Source organism: Microtus oregoni, unplaced genomic scaffold (assembly GCF_018167655.1).
Source record: "Microtus oregoni isolate MIOR12 unplaced genomic scaffold, Mior012 000060F_ref0000265, whole genome shotgun sequence".
Taxonomy (NCBI): Eukaryota; Metazoa; Chordata; class Mammalia; order Rodentia; family Cricetidae; genus Microtus; species Microtus oregoni.
Window position 1 is genome coordinate 4537748 of NW_024543870.1, and position 20174 is coordinate 4557921.

At 43.1% G+C, this 20174-nt stretch overlaps 1 protein-coding gene across 1 annotated transcript; it reads right to left on the reverse strand.

Annotated features, from left to right (window-relative positions):
- Positions 1-667: 667 nt before the first annotated feature.
- Prkra (protein activator of interferon induced protein kinase EIF2AK2) lies at positions 668-20096 on the reverse strand. Its single transcript, XM_041639789.1, has 8 exons — positions 19851-20096; positions 19183-19352; positions 13626-13707; positions 10407-10485; positions 9196-9313; positions 6531-6625; positions 1590-1764; positions 668-1289 (listed from the first exon to the last, which is right to left on the reverse strand). The coding sequence occupies exons 1-8, from the start codon at positions 19913-19915 to the stop codon at positions 1132-1134; spliced, it is 942 nt and encodes a 313-aa protein (XP_041495723.1). The 5' UTR covers positions 19916-20096; the 3' UTR covers positions 668-1131.
- Positions 20097-20174: the final 78 nt, after the last annotated feature.

The following is a 20174-nucleotide window of genomic DNA, read 5'->3' on the forward strand; positions in this document are numbered from 1 at the left end:
CTAGGACAAGCATGGAGACGTCTCATAGAAGATCAGCCACGCTCCCAGAAGAGGCTAGGCCATCGTGCATTTAAGAATCTAACCTTTTCCAGCCTTTCCCCACAACTTTTCAAATGCATGTATTTTGACACTTCTGTATTGATTGATTGTATGTGTGTGTCGTAGCACACTTGCGGAGGTCAGAGAACCACGCGTGGGAGTCAGCTCTCTCCTTCCTCCAGGTGGTTCTGAGAATCAGCAAGCTGTCAAGGTTAGCAGCAAGCCCCCTGACCACTGAGCCATCTCCTGCTCTTTTTCTAACCTTTAAATCAAGTCAAATCTTTGAAATATTCTGGTAAAAGAATCGAATGAATCGGAAACGTTTCTGTTGTCATCATTTCTGTATTAACCCTTTTTCAAACCACTAACTCACCAACAAATGGTTGTGTCAAGAAAAAACACAGTGTTGCGTAGGATTAGGATTGATTGCAAAAATCAAACAGTGATGCCCACAGATACCTGTGGATCGTCCTTCAGCTACAGAACTTTACCTTTGAATTTCTGCAGTAAGCTAGCGGCATGCAGATAACAAGCCATCCAAACGAAAATGTCCATCAGAGCGTTCACCTACAAAGAAGAAAGCTACGATCAAATAAGTAGCTATTTAATAAAATAAGCGGAGCCCCCGTTGTAAGAACAGCTCTTTATTCAGCCATGTTCCCTGAAATTCAGCAGTGACATTCAACACAAGCCTCAACACTCTAGTCTAAAGCAGGATTCACGTCACAAAGCCTCGCCCCCAAAGGGAGTTGCAGCAGCAGCGAGACTGTTGCTCGCAGGACTTTACCACCTCATGGTCGGTCAAACACGCAGGTTCATCCAGCGAGCCTGAGCTTGTAAAAGGGGTGCTGCATTCAGCCTTGTGTACAAAGTTTATAAATACAACATACCAGTACAAAGTTGAAGCCATTAAAAAGAGCTGAACAGCAACTACCAGGAGACAATTGGATCTGGAAGGCCGACAGACCCCGAAGAGACGTGGACAGGACAGGACGCTCAACGTGTATCGCAGTAAATGTGCCCCTGGGAAGAGGTGCGAGGGGGACGGAGGCGCGGCTGCAGAGCTCAGCCGCAGAGCTCAGCTGCCCGCTCCTACTTCCTTTCTGCTATTATCTTTAAATACTGCAGAGCATTGTGCGCGGCGTCGCTCTGTGCATTGCTGCAGGAGATGCCTGAGCCATGACACACGGTGATAGGACTGGTGGACAGTTCTGCGAGACACTGATACTGTCCGTTGGCACTCAGTTCCTCTGTAACGACACATGTAAACATGACAGTCAGTGCTGGGTGTGCGTAAAGCAAATCCTTTAGAAAAGGTTTTTTTTTTTTGTTTTTTTTTTTTTTTTTTAATTTCTGGTTTTTCAAGACAAGTTTCTCTGTAGCTCTGGAGCCTGTCCTGGAACTAGCTCTTATAGACCAGGCTGGCCTCGAACTCACAGAGATCTGCCCACCTCTGCGTCTGAGTGCTGGGATTAAAGGCCAGTCTCCAAACCAACAATAAAACAAAAAGGAACAAAACAAAACAAGTCAGGATAAACAAGAGACCATACCTATGTCCAGATACGTTATGGTAAAGCCTTGCTCCTTGGCAATCTCACTCAGAAGCTGGATGTAGTCTGTGTTCGGGAGACTGAGGAGGCTTCTTTTTAGTAAGTTGATCTTTTCACCAGGGGAATTCCTCAATGAATGCCAAGTACATCCTAGGGAATGTCCGACCATATTTGTCTAAAAAGCAGAGATGAAGGAGATTCAGCTTACTAGCCCCCACCCCCAGCCTCAGCGCCAGTGTAACTGAAAGCACTGGTTAGGAGCTGGAGAGACAGCCCAGGGCTCAGAGCACGGGCTGCTTTTCCAGAGGACCCAGGGCTAAGAGCACGGGCTGCTTTTCCAGGGGACCCAGGGCTTAGAGCACAGGCTGCTTTTCCAGGGGACCCAGGGCTAAGAGCACAGGCTGCTTTTCCAGGGGACCCAGGGCTCAGAGCACGGGCTGCTTTTCCAGGGGACCCAGGGCTCAGAGCACGGGCTGCTTTTCCAGGGGACCCAGGGCTAAGAGCACAGGCTGCTTTTCCAGGGGACCCAGGCTTGTTTCTTTCCAGCATTAGGTCTAGGAGAGATGCTGCCAACAGAAAGGCTTTTATTTTAATAAGTTCTTCCAACTTGGGCCAGAAAGATGGCTCAGCAGATGAAGACTCTTGATACCAGCAGGTGAGGACTCTTGATGCTAAGTCTGATGCCCGAGTTTGATCTCTCAGACCCACATGGCAAAGGAAGAGAGCCGGCTCTTCCAGCAAGCTGCCCTCTGCTTTGCACACATATGCACCGTGCCCTCCCATGCCCAAATAAATGTAAGAAATACTTCCTGTTCGATTTCAGAACTAATTTACAAACCCACCAACTGACAGAGCTTGTATTTTCACACTCTCGCTCATACCAGTTAGTTATTAAACACTGTAGCTTTTACTAACTTAAAAGGTAAAAATATCTTATTTTGCATGAATAAACTGAATATTTTTCTTTTCTTTCTTTTGTAATTTCCTACTGGGATTTTTTAAAATTTATGTGCATGCACTTTATATGTATGAACACTGGCTTCTTTCTTTGTTTTAGTTATATTGCTTTTATTTACAGAATTTTGGTTGTACTGTAGATTCTAGCCAAATTCATTTGTTTTCGATTCTAGATTTTAAGTTATAATTAAAACCTTTCCATGCCTAAGATTTTTTTCGAAAAGATATCATGTTTTCTAATACTTACAGTTGTATTTATGCTCAGTCCTTGATCTGTCTGGGACTTCTGTTGGTACGGGGATAAGCAATTGACGTACATGACGACATACATACAAAGACCCTATCTGGCACCCTCACACAGGGCTTTCAGCTGTCTGCCTCACAGCTGAGCCAACCCTTTCCTAACTGCTCCGAAACCACTGCCATCATCATAGGTGTCTGTGCACTTGCACCTGCTCCTGAGTTCCATTCTGCTCTCCCACCAGCACCCGGTGGTTTTACAGTTTCACTGTTTGCTTTATTCTCTGGGAAGGCAAGCACCCTAGCCCACTTCAAATTCTTGCTTTCTAGAGCTCTTGGCTCTGTTCAAGGATTTGCCTTTTGATTTTTTCCAGATAAGCCTAGTAAAATCCTTGTGAGTTCCAAACTGAAGTCTGGAAGATTTAGAGTAAGACAACTTACATTTTTATATATTTACTATTTCAAGTGTCTGTGTGAAAAGAAATAAGGCCACAATAATCTAATTTTTATTATATTCTTCAGGGGGGTTTTTAAGTGTTCCTATGTGATCCAGTTTTTTTCTATTCCAGTTTACCTCAACATAACGCTCTGATTTTAATATTGAAAATGGATTTCATGGATTTTTTTACACTCTAGCTCTTACTTTATAAATAAGAATATTATTGACTTTTTTCTAGTATACTTTTTTTTTTCCAGAATAGATTTTCTATTTTTTCAGAAAGTGTCAAATTTTGTTTTGGTGTGTGTGTGTTGTGTGATATGGTATATGTGTGCACGTGGTATGTGTGCACGTGGCTGTGTGGTATGGTATATGTGTGCACATGGCTGTGTGTGGTATGGTATATGTGTGCACGTGGCTGTGTGTGGTATGGTATATGTGTGCACGGGGCTGTGTGTGGTATAGTATATGTGTGCACATAGTATGTGTGCACGTGGCTGTGTGTGTTATGGTATATGTGTGCACGTGGCTGTGTGTGTGGTATGGTATATGTGTGCACGTGGCTGTGTGTGTGGTATGGTCTATGTGTGCACGTGGTATGTGTGCACGTGGCTGTGTGTGGTATGGTCTATGTGTGCACGTGGTATGTGTGCAAGTGGCTGTGTGTGGTATGGTATATGTGTGCACGTGGTATGTGTGCACGTGTTTGTGTGGTATGGTATATGTGTGCACGTGGTATGTGTGCAAGTGGCTGTGTGTGGTATGGTATATGTGTGCACGTGGTATGTGTGCACATGGTTGTGTGGTATGGTATATGTGTGCACGTGGTATGTGTGCACGTGGTTGTGTGTGGTGTGGTATATGTGTGCATGTGGTATGTGTGCACATGGCTGTGTGTGGTGTGGTCTATGTGTGCACGTGGTGTGTGTGTGTTGTGTGTGGTATGGTCTATGTGTGCACGTGGTTGTGTGGTATGGTATATGTGTGCACATGACATGTGTGCACGTGGTTGTGTGTGGTGTGGTATATGTGTGCACATGGCTGTGTGTGGTATGGTATATGTGTGCACGTGGTTGTGTGTGGTGTGGTATATGTGTGCACGTGGTATGTGTGCAGGTGGTTGTGTGGTATGGTATATGTGTGCACGTGGTTGTATGTGGTGTGGTATATGTGTGCACGTGGTTGTGTGTAGTGTGGTATATGTGTGCACGTGGTTGTGTGTGGTATGGTATATGTGTGCACGTGGTTGTGTGTGGTGTGGTATATGTGTGCACGTGGTATGTGTGAGAATGCGCCTCCACCTGTGTCAACATTCTCCACCTTATTGTTTGAGTCGGGGTGTCTCCCTGAGCCTGGAGCACACAGATGCATCTGGACTGGCTGACCAGCAAGCCTCGGGAGTCCTCTTGTGTCCATCTTCCCAGCACTGGGATCACAGGCCACTGTGGCTGGCTTTATAGAAGTGCCACATTTCTGAACTTAGTCCTTCTGGTGGCATGACAAGCATTTAACAGACTCAGCCATCCCCCAAGCTCTTAGGTTTTTGGTAGCCTACGTACATCTACTCATAGACAAAAACATTCCAAAGTCCACAGTAGGAAAAGACAGCCTCTTGCCTCACCCTCTCCTCAGCTTCAATTGCTTTCCCCAAAACAATAAATTTAACCTTCTCTTTTTACTACTCTAGTGTTACTTCCCTAAGACTAAAGAATGTGAAAACTACTGACTCCGTACACTATTTTAATGAGCAGTTACCTTGAAACATTCTGTTCCTGTTTCTAGTAGGGGTTTTGAGTCAAAGTCTCCCGCAGTCAGAGATGCCTTCAACTTGTTATGTAGCCAAAGGAAGCTTTGAACTTGGGGTCTTGCACCCACCTCCCAGTGCGCCACCATACCCAGCTCTCCAGGGGTTTGCAGAATTAGAACTGGATTATTTGCATCTAGCAAACACTTCTGGCTCACCCTTCCTTGTTTCCAGTTTTACTCTATTTCCTGTCATCTAATCGTGTTCTTGATATTTCTAGAACAAGGTCAAACAAAGCCTCTTACTTGATATCCTGTTTTATCTTCTATTTTAATGAGACGATTGTAATGCAGACATGTAACCATGATTTTGATATTTTTTTGGATTTTGTTTTTATCAGTTATGACTGCTACAATTATCTTTTAAGCATCTATTGAAGAGATTGCTTCTCTTTTTCCCTATAAGTGAGCCATAAGTTCTGTGAGGATGCTTCTGCCGTTGAGCCACCGTGTAGGTGCGGGGTACTGACCCTGGATGCTCTTAGCCACTGAGCCATCTCCCCAGCTCCTCTAAAACTCATTTTAAAATATACTCACTTCTCTCTCCACTTCCTGTGCCTCTACCTTAGCTTATGTTATCTTATTGCATCTGTTTTCTATAATACCACTCTAGGGGTCTCTCTGGTCCTCATATTCATTTACTCCCCATAATCCAACTAAGTGATTTCCTTTCTAACAAACAAATTAGATCTTTTTTTTCCTGCCAAGATAAAATTTGTTAATGACTTGGCACTACCCTCAGTATGAATGGTAAGCTCTTTAGTTTAGTCAGTCGATTTAAGACATGATCACTCTTTGCCTGCCTGGGCTCACTCTTTGAGAATTCCCTCCTCTGCCACCATGATCTGGACTTACCAACTGCTAACAATTCTTTGACTATATATGGCTTTTTACTCGGGGGACTTTGCGGTTGCCATCTTCGCTTGGAAATTTACTTGCCCTACTTTCATCCCGTCTCTCAGCTTAGACGTTACTTCCTCCTGGAGACGGTCCTGAAACCCTAGTCTTGGCTAGCTGCCTTCTTCCACGTTCTTGTCCCATCCTCCACCTGGACTATCTATAGCATACTGTCTTTCAGTCGGCTGCCAAACTAGTTAGAGGCAGAAGCCAGCTGCATACCGACACGGTGCAAGCTCACCAAATGATCATGAAGTGGACAGATAATAAGCAAGCCAAGGAATGGCTATAGAAAGCAGCACCGTTGGTCCACTGTCTGTTACTTTGCCTATTTGACCCCCGTACATGCTGAGTACAAAGCCATCCACTGTGCCACACTCTTGGCTGAGATCTTATTTTCAGACCCCATCCCGAGACTCTGAATCACCTGAACCAACTCTAGCCCAATCCAGGAGGCAACAAAAATTGGAGTCACAAGTAACTCGACACAGCAGAGAGTTTTAAAGATGGCAACTCTGAAGTGTTCACACAAGAAATGAAGGGACATTTCCTGTAGTCGGAGATGCTCAGTCATAATAGAATCCAATTGCCTGGTTATTACTTACTAGAGAAATGTGGTTCTCTGGAGAAATATTACTAAATTTGGCAAGAAATTTCTCAGCAGCATTTCTCTTGGCTTGTTTTTTGGATGCTCCCTTTCCTAGGTAAAAGAAAGAAAGAAACAGTAGATTTAGAAGTTAATGTTCACAGAATATGACTAAGTGTTTTATTAGTGAATACCTCAGGATTTTCATACACCGGACCAGAATTTTCTTATTGCATTAACATCTTTATTTGTTATAATATATAGTATAGATATATCTCAATATACCCTACATCCAAAGTCCTTCTGTGTTCACCTTTATTAAGTCTGCCACCGCTTAGCTGCCATACTAAAATACACACACACACACACACACACACACACACACACACACACACAAGAGTGAAAGCCAGGGGCCTACATATGCTAGGTAAGTGCTCTATCATTAAGCTGTATCACTAGCCCTCAAACAACCATTAATTATTTTTGAAAATATCTGTGTGTGTGTGTGTGATGTGTACATGTGAAGACATCTGTGTGTGGCTGGGCCCACTCACGTTGGTGCCCAGGGAGACCAGAGGTCAACGTTGGATGTCTCCCTCTGCTGCTTTTCATCTCTGTTACTTTTTGTTGTTGTTTTATTATTTCTTTTTTCAAACAGCATCTTTCCCTGGACCTGGAGCTCGCTATTCAGTGGCACCAGCTGGCCAGCTCACCCCAGGGAATCTATGTGCCTCATTCTGTGCCCCCTGGCCATCAAGTGGGTGCTGAGGATTCCAGCTCAGGCTCATGTTTGTGCAGCGAGCAGTGAACCCACTAAGCCATTCCCCCAGCCCAGTTTTTCTTCAATAATTAAACTTTGCAACACAAAGTGAGTCCTTAGATCTAGCACACGAATCATGTGTGGTTTAATTCTGACCAACTAGATTTATCAAATATACATAAATTATAACCCCTAACTCTTAATTTTAAAATGGTCAAGTGTTGCTTCTTTTTTTTCACTGAATATTTAGCCTAAAAAGAGCATGGTTCTACCCAGTCTATGAGGAGTGGGCAGTTACTTTTCCTACTTATTACAGAATCTTTGTGGTTGAGTTGACCAGATGGCTCTCGGTGCCTGTGAACGGGACCCCTCTGCTTTCATCCCATGATACAATCTCAAAGGCCAGTAAACTCCCTTAACCCCTAACTCTAATTTCTTCCTTTCTTTTTTTAATATTTATTTATTATGTATACAATATTCTGTCTGTGTGTATGTCTGCAGGCCAGAAGAGGGCACCAGACCTCATTACAGATGGTTGTGAGCCACCATGTGGTTGCCGGGAATTGAACTCAGAACCTTTGGAAGAGCAGGCAATGCTCTTAACCACTGAGCCATCTCTCCAGCCTCCTCTAATTTCTTGTTTATCATCTAGTTGCCAACTTATAAAAGATGATATGTGAATTTAAAAAAAAAACATTAATAAGGGTATAGGAGATACTGGGATTGAAAGGTTAAAAATCTACTTTTAGGCTGGGTGGTGATGACTCACTCCTTTAATTCCAGCACTCAGGAGGCAAAGGCAGCCTGGTCTTCCAGGACAGGCTCCAAAGTTACAGAGAAACCCTGTCTTGAAAAAAAAAATCTACTTCTATATTTTAGTTTTATAGATTTAAAAACTGAGGCTAGCCAGACATGATAATAGTTCACACCTTTGATCCCAGCACTTGGGAGGCAGAGGCAGCTGGATCTCAGTAAATTCAAGGTCAGCCTGGTCTACAAATCGAGTTCTAGAGCTGCCAGTGCTACATAATAGAGAAAGACCCTGTCTCAAAAACAAAAACACAAAACACCTGGAGATATGTCAGTCCCAGAACACTTGCCTAGCGCATGACAGGTGCATGTTAAATATCCAATACCACTAAACAATTAATAAATCAATCAGAAACCCAAGGAGATTACGAAGTTTGCTTAACCCTTTAAACCAAGGACTCCAGGAAGAACAGAAGCCGCACTGGCCCACACTACCACTTAGGAGAAAACACTGGCCTATTGTGTCTAATGTTCAGCTAAGGTCTCATCTGTGTAGTGCTGGGGACAGGACCCAGGGCCTCATTTGGGCTAGGTAAGCCTTCCACCACTGCTCTTCACACATCGTTCATGCAATCCCATTTTAATCTACTTTAGAAGTGACCAACAGGCCAGAGAAGTTAACACAGGAATTCTCACTAGCACTTTTTAAAGGGACAGTTTTTTCCTCAGAGCTTATGTCCTTTATAAATCAAAATTTGCTGCAATTAAAAAGGACAACCTCTGCTATCTCCTTGTAATTTATGATATTATTCTTTATATTTTATGATTTCGGGGACTGGAACTAGGACCTCACACATGCCAACCAGACATGCTATCATTAAGATAAACACCCTCACTAGCTCACCACAATTTTTTTCGCCGTTTAGTCTCTCATTCCTCACCTCATCTTTCTAGTCCAGTGAAAACTACTTAAGGCAAAGAGCCTACAATTAGCCTGTCTTTTCAGCTACAGCCTCATTTTAGAAACATCAAATTCAGAAACATAACTATTCTCGGAAAGTCACAGATAGTAGAAAAGAGACATCAATATTCACAAAGCCACATGATAGAAATTTCTATAGCAGTTCACCATCTGGAAATATCGCAAATGCCTCTGATTGTAAGGATCAAGTACCTGTTTCCATGAATGACTCTAGCCGGCAAATAGTGGTGTATTCTCTCTTATGAGCAGGGCCTCCTTCCTGGGAAAGGGTATATTCAGGAAGTCGCCAGCCGTGGTGAATAGCCAGTTCCTGTAAAATCAATCAGGTTATGATAGCAACTTTAACTATTCGACGGCTCAATCACACAAATGATATTTCTCTTTGATCCTGGTTCTGGTCATGTGCTTGACAAGAAGCACGGTACTGGCCAACAGAACCCGGAGGAACGCCCTGATATCCCCATAGGCGATCCCACATCTTATATTCCTCTATCCAATGCCCAAACCAAAGCAGTTTGGTACCATTGGCGGTACTTTTCTGGTGTGCCATAGTGAGCTGATGCCTGAGTTCACTGAGGAAGGCAGACTACATTTATGGTTTTCTTTCCCTTTTTGCTAGAATTAAGCAATTACGTGGCTGCCTCTCTCCTCTCGAACTAGTTACAGAGCCATGGTTCTGTCTCAACAGAAGCAGAAAGAGGGTTTTTTGTTTTGTCTCATTTTGTTTTACTTTTCCAAGAGCAGTGAAAAATGCCATAATCTTAAAGCATAAACTCGCTACCCAACTGCTTCTTGACCTTTTGGCAAAGTCAGGTATTAACACTCTACCCTGTTACACCAAGGCCTGTTTATACCGAGTGACGATTCCATTAAACAAGGCAAATACTGAACAGGAAGAAAGTCCCAAAGCAAGTTAATAAGAGAATAATCTCAAACTAGCTATGGACAATGCAATGATCACTGCTTAAGAAACAAAATACTCGTTTTGTCTACTGTCCAATGTCTCTCTGCAGCTGCTGTTCTTTCTCATTAGCATTAAGAAAATTCAAGGTTAATAAAGCATTATGCAATATAAAAAAACAAAATACTCATTGCTGGGGCCTAATGACATATGCCACCATTAATCTCAGCACTCAGGAGTCAGAGGCAGGTGGAGTTCTGTGAGTTCAAGGCCAGCCTGGTCTACAGAGTAAGTTCCAGGATACCACAGTCACATAGAGAGACCCTGTCTCAAGATCACACACACACAAACACACACACACACACAGACACAAAGAATGAAAGAAAGAGAAAATGCTCATATTCCCCCCATTATATTTAAACCCATTTATCTTGGTCTCTGTGATAGTACAAACTCATTACACTTCAGTCAGTAGACAAAACAGTATGGGAAACTAACCTACCTGTAACGAGCCGATTGGATTCAGCTGGTTCTTTGGCTGTTTGGATGGATCAGGCATTAAGGGGTCAGGAACTGCAAAACTAAACATTATTTAAAGGTATTATTAAATAAAGCAATCTCCTCTGAGTTACTAAGTAGATGACAATGTATTCTCCACTCAAACTCCTCTGCCTAAGCTCCCCATTCCTCCTACATGGACTGAATGCCCCTCACGCTGACTCCTTTGGGAATCTGATTGACCCATCATCTAAGAGCTAGGTCAGGCATCATTTCCAGACATCGACTCTGTTACCTCAATGGATCGTGATCTCTCGTTCTTCCTGAAACACTGTACCACCAAAGTCGGTGGCACATGCCTATAATCTCACCATTCTGGAGGCAGAGGCAGGGGGATCAGGAGGTCAAAGCCAGCCTTAAACATAGCAAGTCTGAGTTCTATATTTAAAAAAATCTTAATCTGGCTCTTTAAAAAGTTGTTGGACCGGGGCTGGAGAGATGGCTCAGAGATTAAGAGCATTGCCTGCTCTTCCAAAGGTCCTGAGTTCAATTCCCAGCAACCACATGGTGGCTCACAACCATCTGTAATGGGGTCTGGTGCCCTCTTCTGGCCTGCAGGCATACACACAGACAGAATATTGTATACATAATAAATAAATAAATAAATAAATATTTAAAAAAAAAAGTTGTTGGACCATAAATTATCCACTGTTGCCCTCAGTCTATCCATCCCTCTCCTAATTCTTTCTGACTCACATTGAACACTAATCGGTGATAGGGCCTACGCATTTCTTACTTACATAAGCTTTGTACATAACCGACTCAATAAAATGTACATATGGAGGGCTGTGGATCAAAACGCTTGCCACTCTTACAGAGAACTTGAGTTTGGTTCCCAGTTCCCGTAGGGTCAGGATGGCTAACAACCATCCATAACTTCAATTCAGGGGATCAAACACCTTTTTTTGTCTACTGTGGGCACCAGGCACAGATGTAGTACACATACATACATACAAACAAAATACTCATACACACAAAATAAAAACAAATAAATCTAAAAGCAGTTTCAGGAAGAGTGCAGGTAACTATAATTTGGGACTATAGAAGAGGGTTGGTTAGACAAAGAGGCAGGGAGAGAGGAGCAGGAGTGATATAGATGCATGCATGAGGTTCTTAAAAATTATATATAATAGTGTGCATATATGAACATATGCATGTATAAAGTACATTACTTTTATTTATGTACTTTATGTGTATGGGTGTTTTGTATGAGGGCATCAGATCTCATGGGACTACAGTTATAGATGGTTGTGAGCCACCATGAGGGTAGTGGGAATTAAACTCAGGACCTCTGAAAGAGCAGTCAGTACTCTTAACCACTGAATCCTCCCTCCAGCTCCTGAAAACAACTTAAAAAAAAAAAAAAAAAGCACAACCATTAGTCAGGAAATTTAGCTGTAGCAATGCAGTTATCTAGGCTATAAGTGCTTTTTCATCCAGATATCTAGGCAAGAAAAATTTGTTCTGTTATCTACTTGGTATAAGGTTAATCCTCTGAGATTCTGATGCATCTTGCATAAAGTAGACACCCTACATGAATGTGGTCTTAACATGTGTGTGGGGATTCTAACCAGGGGAAAGACCAGTCTCTTTTAGGGGGTTTGCAATTACGAGTTACTGAGGAAATCAAGGCCTAGTTCTGGAGACGCTGCACTCCACGCTGACAGCTCCACAATGCAGGCAACTCAAGAGTCACTTCTGTTGTGACACGTGAGGTTCTACTACCGCCATCTCCTCCAACTGCCAAGTTTAACCCAGGCTGACAGGATAGATGAGAATTCACTTACAATGCTGCATGCTGAAGCTAGGCAAGTAATTGGGATGGAGAAGTGAGAAAGTCTCTGTACTAAACCAGGCCACTGTAGGCCTGATTACAGCTTAATAATTCCCATCTTATCTGTCAAGAAGCACAAATACATCGTAAAGTTTGTTAGCCTTTCACGGTGACAGAGTGAAATGCCCATGCGCAGAGACGATAAGCTGTTTGTTGGGTTTTACAAATGTACCCAGCGCTCTGGGATAACTTTTGGGCTGCATAGCACAGGAGGGCCACCACCCACAGGTGGAAGGGCTCAAAAGCTGTGCTACAAGAAGTGTGACTTGAAAGCCAGCATAAGTCACTTATATACAGAGGAGTAAGCATCGCCTTGTGAGTGCAGGCCTGAGGCAAGCACGTATCTTAAAGGTAAATATGGTACTAGTTTTAAAACACCCCAAAGCTTTGGAGTGACTGAGAAAGAGAGCTACTGTGTGGATCTTAAATATTCTCCTAAATCTCTAAGTCTCACTATGGCTGGAGAACAAAAACCAGTCTACCCTAAACTCCACTGGCCTTTTGACCAACGCTAGGCAGATTGCACAAGACTGAACTCCAGGCATCTCTGGGCATGTGTAAGAGAGGAAACTGAAGGCTTGCCATGTTCCACAGTGGGCTAAGTGTAAATCGGAGACATAATTTATGAGCTATACAATGCTGCAAGGCCAATACTCTTTCTAAAAGCACTAACAGTGGCAGACATTTCCACTCGGAAACGTATGGAATTACTATCCGACTTAACATACCCCTGTACTTGATGCAGGAAAGGTACATTCTTGCCTCCTTTTCCCAGATGAGAACTCCTAAGAGTGCTTTCAACTAGGTAGAGTAATATATGCCTACAATACTAGCACCAAAGAGGATGAGGAAGGAGGACCATTAGCTGGAGCCCAGTCTGGGCTGCATAGTGAATTTGAGGGCAGCTATGTTTTATATAGGTATGCATTAAAAAAAAAGTAAGACCATCTTTTAAAAGAAGAAAAGTACTATTTTTACTGACCTTTTTCCATCTTACATCTTATTTTCTTTAAAATCAATTAAAAATAACTACCCTGTATATTAAGAATATTTAAAAAAAAGAATATTAATATCTGCCACAAATGCTGATTGCACTCCAGCATGACCCAGTAAAGCCTGGTCCACGACAGCCTCCCACGAGCAGCTAACTGCCAGATTTAATAGGCTTAAATTGTCTCTAATGGACGGCAGGCTTTCACAGATATGGGATTTTAGAGTGAAGACACGGCCAACCGCTCACTCTGTTGCTTTTGCGAGCATGTTAAAATTTTTCTTCTTACCTCAGCCATGACGACTTTGAGCTGCAGAATACAAAGAAATTTAGCTCACCAGATACTTGCGTTGGCTTTCAAAATGTTGATGGCGGCCTCTGCAGCTCTGTGCTTTGCCAGCTTCTTACTGGTCCCTTCACCTGAGTTAAAGATGGGGAAGAAAGGTCTCAGTCTCTGTGAGGAGGCATGGGCTCCATAGCTGTCGTCAGAGTGCGAAACAAAGTCACCGTATGCATGCTTGCTCGAAGCCACCCACCACCACGTGCAGTTATATTACTATCACACTCAACCTGCACAGCCAACACCTCAAAGTCATTTTTAAGAGTATTACTTATTTGAGTTTCTGCATAAGTACATAAAACATGATTTCTATATTGACTATATTATATATAGAATAGGGATAAGCTAGATCATATCGCACCTCCTGAAGAAACAAAACTTAGCATTTTGCTCTTTGTTGTGAGATACTTATAAACTGTGTGAAAATGTATTGCTGTGATTGGTGTAATTAAGAGCTGAATAGCCAATAGCTAGGCAGGAGGTATAGGCGGGGCTTCTGGGCAGAGAGAGGGGAGGGAGGAAACAAACCTAGGAGCACAAGAGGTGCCAGTGGGACTTTAAAGAAAAACAGTAGGGATCAGAGGTCATGGAGCCATGCAACAGAACATAGATTAAAATAAATGGGTTAATTCAAGTTTAAGAGCTAGTGGGAGAAGCCTAAGCTAAGGCCAAGCTTTCATAATTAATAAGAAGTCTCTGTGTCATTATTTGGGAGTTGGCTGGTGGGACAGAAGAAGACTCATTACACTTGGTGCTTAACGCATGGCATGTAAATTCACATAGGGCCCGAGAAAGCTGGAAAAAAGTTCCAAGCAGCTCCTTGTTGGTAGCGTATACAGGCTCTGGTACCAAGAGGCCCTGCTGTTAAGCACTTGAATGGGGTTTCTAGCAACAGGTGGCACACTACTTGATGACAGGAGACTATGTAGATGATCCTACTGGAGCTGGGGCACAACAACAGGCCCCTTGCAGGCATGAGGCTCCACTTTCACCAAATTGAGGGGGAGGGAGCCAGCTGCCAGAGCTGCCCAGTGTCTGGTGTGGCCATTTAAGGTTGGTCTCGCAGTCAGAGAGGCTGCAGGTGCACTGCAAAGTGGTTCAGACCAAGGATACCTTTAAACAGATATAGTTTAAAAATGAATATAGACAGTCATAAAAAAATAGTTTAAAAATAAAAAAATTAAGTCTTTAAAGAGAGAGTAAAATAATATTTAATAAATAAATCATGTAAAGATGGGAAATACACAGGGTGCCTGGATCCTGTATGGTATGTTGTTGACTTTGAATTTTTCAAATACTAACGTACAAAAAACAATATCTGTTGAGAGACATTGGATTATGGAAACTACTGAATTAAACCAACTTATATATTTTAAGAATGTTTTCACTTCAGAATGGAAATCAGAAAATATGTTGCATTGGGAGAAAAGTTATGCCTTTGTTTCCACTAGAAACAAAAAGTTATGGTTCTCTTCAAAATTAATGAAAATCAGATTTGATTGGGGGTAAGCCTTCTGAAAATGTTGGGTACAGATATTAAAAAGAAACCAAGAAAGACTACAGGACAGATGTTGAGTCTACTTTTGAACAACCACTAGTCTCAAGTATTTTACATTGACGTGGATTTTTGTATATTGATACAACAAAAATAACCTCTATATTTTCTACTCTTATTTAAGGTATTATACCCATGCATCTCACGAACAAATGTAAAGTTCTAGTCCTTGAAAGTTATTAAAGATAATAAAGAAAAACAGGTTAATAGTTCATCATCTGTAACAATCAAACTTATAGTCATGTTAGGTATATTTTCAAGATCAAACAGAGATATATATAAAATGGATAGATGGTATTCAAATACTTCACAGGCTTGCAGAAATATGGAATTTAAAATGTTTTAATAACATAAGGCTTTTCATGACAGTGAACCATGTCTGTTCCTAGAAGCATCAATTTACTTCAAAAAAGGATGATGGGCATCAAATAACCTCCATATGGAGTTTGCTTTCAATGTGACAAAGCTAGCCATTTGGGCTAGCCATAAGATAAAGTTAGGCCCTTGCCTTGACTGCTGACAGTGTGCTGTCCACACTGGGCAAGCAGGACACAAAAGAAAGTGACTGTTGAAATTTGCCAAGACAGGGTAGGATAGTCCTTCAAAATTCCTGCTTTGCAGAAAAGCCTGTCAGATATTCTAGCCTCATCGACCTAAGATGGATGCCCCAATGTTACAGAGGAACCTTGGGTGACTGCCCAAGTAGCCAGACAACTCTGTTATTTCTATAATTTTGGAAGTTACTTGCTCTACACTTCCTGTTATATCCTTCTCAGATCTTTGATGGAGTTAAAGACTAGGTAGTTATAGTTTTATAGTTTTTCTTATTACCAAATTAAAAAAAACTTACATAAAAGATATAAAGTTTATAAGGTTGAGAGACATGAAAGTTTAAGTTATTTTAAGTTATTTAAGTCTAAGATATTTTGGGGTCTAAAAAAATATTTTTAGGATGGTAATACAAGTTATGATAGAAAATGGTTTAAGTATAAAACTTTGCATTTACTAAGATAGATTAGATAATAGAGTATTTTCTCCAAATATGCCAAATACAAATGGACTGGATATTTTGAATGCAATTCTTACCTGATAACTGTTCTTATTGTATATAGTTTTACTATATTGTGGGATATTTGTATACTGTGTGAAAATGTATTGCTGTGATGGGTATAATAAAAAGCTGAATGGCCAATAGCTAGGCAGGAGGTACAGGCAGGACTTCTGGTCAGAGAGGAAGAAAGCAGGAGATGAATCTAGGCGCATGAGAGACAACATCAGCGGGACTCTAAAGGAGTCAGACATTGTACAGATTACAGGTAACTGAGCCAAGCGACAGACTGTAGGTTAAAATAAATGGGTTAATTTAAGTTTAAGAGCTAGTGGGACAAGCTTAAGTTAAGGTTGAGCTTTCATAATTAATAATAAATAAGTCTTCGTGTCATGATTTGGGAGCTGGCTGGTGGAACAAAAAAGTCACTACAATTCTTCCTTTTTCCCAGACAGAGAGGTTCTTCTGCAGCAAGTTTTCTTTAAGGAAGTCACTGACAGTCCCTGTTCTAGCTAAGCAGGCAGGATTACACATCACGCGCAGTAGAGAAGGGTCAACATACAGAAGGCGAAGCTTACGTCACAAGCCTTCCACACAATAGGTAAAAGCTAACATGGGTAGACAAGGGGAGGGCGTTGGAAGACCTAACTCTTCATTTCAGCCATCACATGAGGTAAATGGTGAAGTCTGTCTTTTCCTTCTGAGTTCAAATCCCCAAACTCATGGAGAATGCTTTCAAGTATGACCCTCAAGTATCAGAGGACACAGAGTCCTATACTCCCTCTCATCTACTAAAACAGACACTGGCTGAACAGAATCTCTTCTTCTCTAGGACTGACAGTCAAATGTATGTTAACAGATACCGGAAATACAAAGGGCATGCTGTAAGCCTCAGTGTAAGCTATAAGGAGGCACATGAGATCAGCAGCTTGCCAGTTGTGACCATCCAGTACCACCTGTTCAGAAGGCTGAGGCAGGAGGATTGGAAATTAAGGGCCAGCTTGAGCTCCCACCAGAAACCATATCAAAATCAAAAAGGAAAAAATTAGCAGTTTAGCTACTCTTGGAGACACTCATGAAGTTTTCATGGGGGAAGGGAGAACGATATAGACTAAGACAAGCCAAAGCCAGTGAAGTGAGGGAGAGCCTAGGACTGGGAGAGCCTAGGACTGGGAGAGCCTAGGACTGGGAGAGCCTAGGACTGGGAGAGCCTAGGACTGGAAGAGCCTAGGACTGGGAGAGCCTAGGACTGGGAGAGCCTAGGATTGGGAGAGCCTAGGACTGGGAGAACCGAGGACTGGGAGAACCGAGGACTGGGAGAGCCTAGGATTGGGAGAGCCTAGGATTGGGAGAATCGAGGATTGGGAAAACCGAGGACTGGGAGAGCCTAGGACTGGAAGATCTGAGGATTGGGAGAGCCAAGGATTAGAACACTGCAGCAGAAAGGTTTCTATGTCAAAAAAGAGCCAAGAACCACAGGGAAGGGGGATAGGCTAGAATAAGGAAGACAACTGTCTTAGTTAGAGTCTCTATTGCTGCAACCCAAGCAAAGATGCCTTGAAAGCACACAGGTAGGTAGATGGACTGTTCTGTACCTAGCCGAAGTGCTAGAACTCAGAACTATTAGTCTTTTTTTTTTTTAATGTGTGTATGCCTGAAGGCCAGAAGAGGGCACCAGACCCCATTCCAGATGGTTGTGAGCCACCATGTGGTTGCTGGGAATTGAACTCAGGACCTTTGGAAGAGCAGGCAATGCTCTTAACCCCTGAGCCATCTCTCCAAGAACTATTAGTCTTTAGATAATCACTGAAGCTGTGAAGGCTGATAAGTTACCATAGGAAGGCAGGGTAGAAGAGATCGAAGGCAGGACGGTTGTAATAAATTGCTCCTTTCTAACCTAAAATGCATCAAAGGGGAAAATGGCTATGTTTTTTCTTGAACATGCTTAAATATTTGAAAAATGGCCAGCTAAAGTAGCAACTAAATCTAACCTTATGGATTTCTATAAGAAATGTTCCAGCCTATACCTACAATCCATCTGCCCCCCACACACACAAATAAAAGGAGCCTTAATTTCTTGAAGCGACTTCAATGATTAGAGGCAACCCCAGACTCCCAGAAACAAATACATGATACATTCAGACTAAAGTTTCATTAGACAGTGAAACTTTAGCTTTTCCTAAATTTTTTCTTTGTATATTTACAAATTAAATTATTCAACATTTTTAATGCTTTCAAGTAAATAAGTATATAGGAAAACTATGTCCACATTTACAAATGTCAGCTCTGGTTGCCATTTTCTCAGGCTCAGGCTGAAAGAAGATCTGAATCTGAACTATAGAACATTATTGCTCTGTGACCTTGGAAATATGGCTTATGAAAATGTCTCTGAACTTCCTCCTTCATGAGTGCAAAGGAGGAACAATCTTAGACAAAATACCTGTGTAGTATCGAGAAGGAGAGGCTACTGTGCAATACAGTGGAGAGGGATACAGTATAGGAGTCTCTGCCTTCCCCATATGTCATAGACAGACTCAAGAGTGGTACCAAGAATTCAAAGTTCCAGATGGGTCCATGAAGGGAGAAACTCAGAAAATTCTGAGGTCGTGCCTACTAGTATCTGTATTTGTCACTTTGAAAGGTATCTACTGACCTAGCTATGACAGCCCCAAGGACATTTCCAGCTTCTAATTCTTAAGAGGAACTTTAGCAGGCTCCCTCGGTATAGGAAGAGATGTGCTGGATGCTTGGAAACCTTCTGAGTTTCTGAGCTTTTTTACATCTTAGGGAGACAAAAATTAGGGAGAAAACAAGAGAACTTGATGCTGGAGTCTGTCGTCTGCTCCCAGAGGAGTCTTAGATAAAGGGGGGAGGGTACTTTTCCTAACTAAAAAGCAACACAAAGTCGGGACCGCCAATCCACATGGTCATGGCGGTTAGCTGCATACAGACCTGTGCAAGTTATGTCACCAACGGTTACTCTGAAGGTGAAAGTGGGCACGTGTATTTGCACATCGGATCTTTCACATTCATAAACTGGGATGTTCTTGGTCTTCATGCCGTATTCGTGCAATACCTGAATCGGTGTTTTCCCAGGCTTGGCTGTTATCATCTTGCCCAAACTGCAAAAAAAACAGAAAAATGGACGCTTTGAACGACAAAACTGAAAGGGAAGCAAAGAGCATCCACTTGTCAGTTTTGACAGCCACAAACGGTGACTAGAAAGCTCCAAGGCGCCCCAGTTGCCAGGATCAGTGGCAAGGCCTGGGCACACCTGCGTCTGGGCACTACAGCCCATAGACGAGGGTAGAGAGATCGGTATAGTGAGAACTTGAGCACAGTGGGAGGGATGCTGAAGGAAACCGAGTGGGCTCGGGAGTTGCAGGCTAGATCAAGCCTATACCCGGGTCTGTGCAGCACCCCTGATCATATCCTCCAGAACCTATAGTCGCCGGAGGGGCGGGGCGCGCGACAGATCCCGGGCCCGAAGGGCGGGCCCAGCGCCGAGCCTTGGGAAGGAGGAAGCTTTACCCAGAATGCAGCCCGACAGCCGGCTCCCCGCCCCGGCCCCGCTGCCCACCCCTGTCTTGGGCCTGCGGCCTCGACGGCCCAGGGCTGACCTGAAGGTCCCGCTGTCCTCGCGCTCCAGCGGCGGGGCCTCGGTGCGATGCCTGCTGTGGGACATGGCGAGAAGGGACGGCTGGGCACAGCGATCGAGAGTAATGGGGATCTGGGTCCTCCCTCTCCACGTCGGCCAGATCCCGAGAGGAGCTTGCCTGCCCTGTTGCCTGGCTCCCCCTCCGATAGCAGCTTGCCTCTTTCCAGAAGAGGGACAGGCGGAGAGGGGGGGGAGAGGCGGGGCTTAGGCGCGGAAGAGCCGGCCACACCCCCTCTCTGCCGGGCCTCTCGGCCACGCCCCCCTCTGCCATGCTCCGCCCCTCTCT

Bases quoted from the DNA above. Each gene is read 5' to 3' on its own strand.
- Prkra (XM_041639789.1), bottom strand. From the start codon at position 19,915: ATGTCCCACAGCAGGCATCGCACCGAGGCCCCGCCGCTGGAGCGCGAG. The intron at 10,486-13,625 runs GTGAGCTAAATT...AATAATGTTTAG, and splicing joins AAAGCCAACGCAAGTATCTG to TTTTGCAGTTCCTGACCCCT. The intron at 1,765-6,530 runs GTAAGTAATAAC...TCTGCTTTTTAG, and splicing joins CAGAGAACCACATTTCTCTA to ACAAATATGGTCGGACATTC.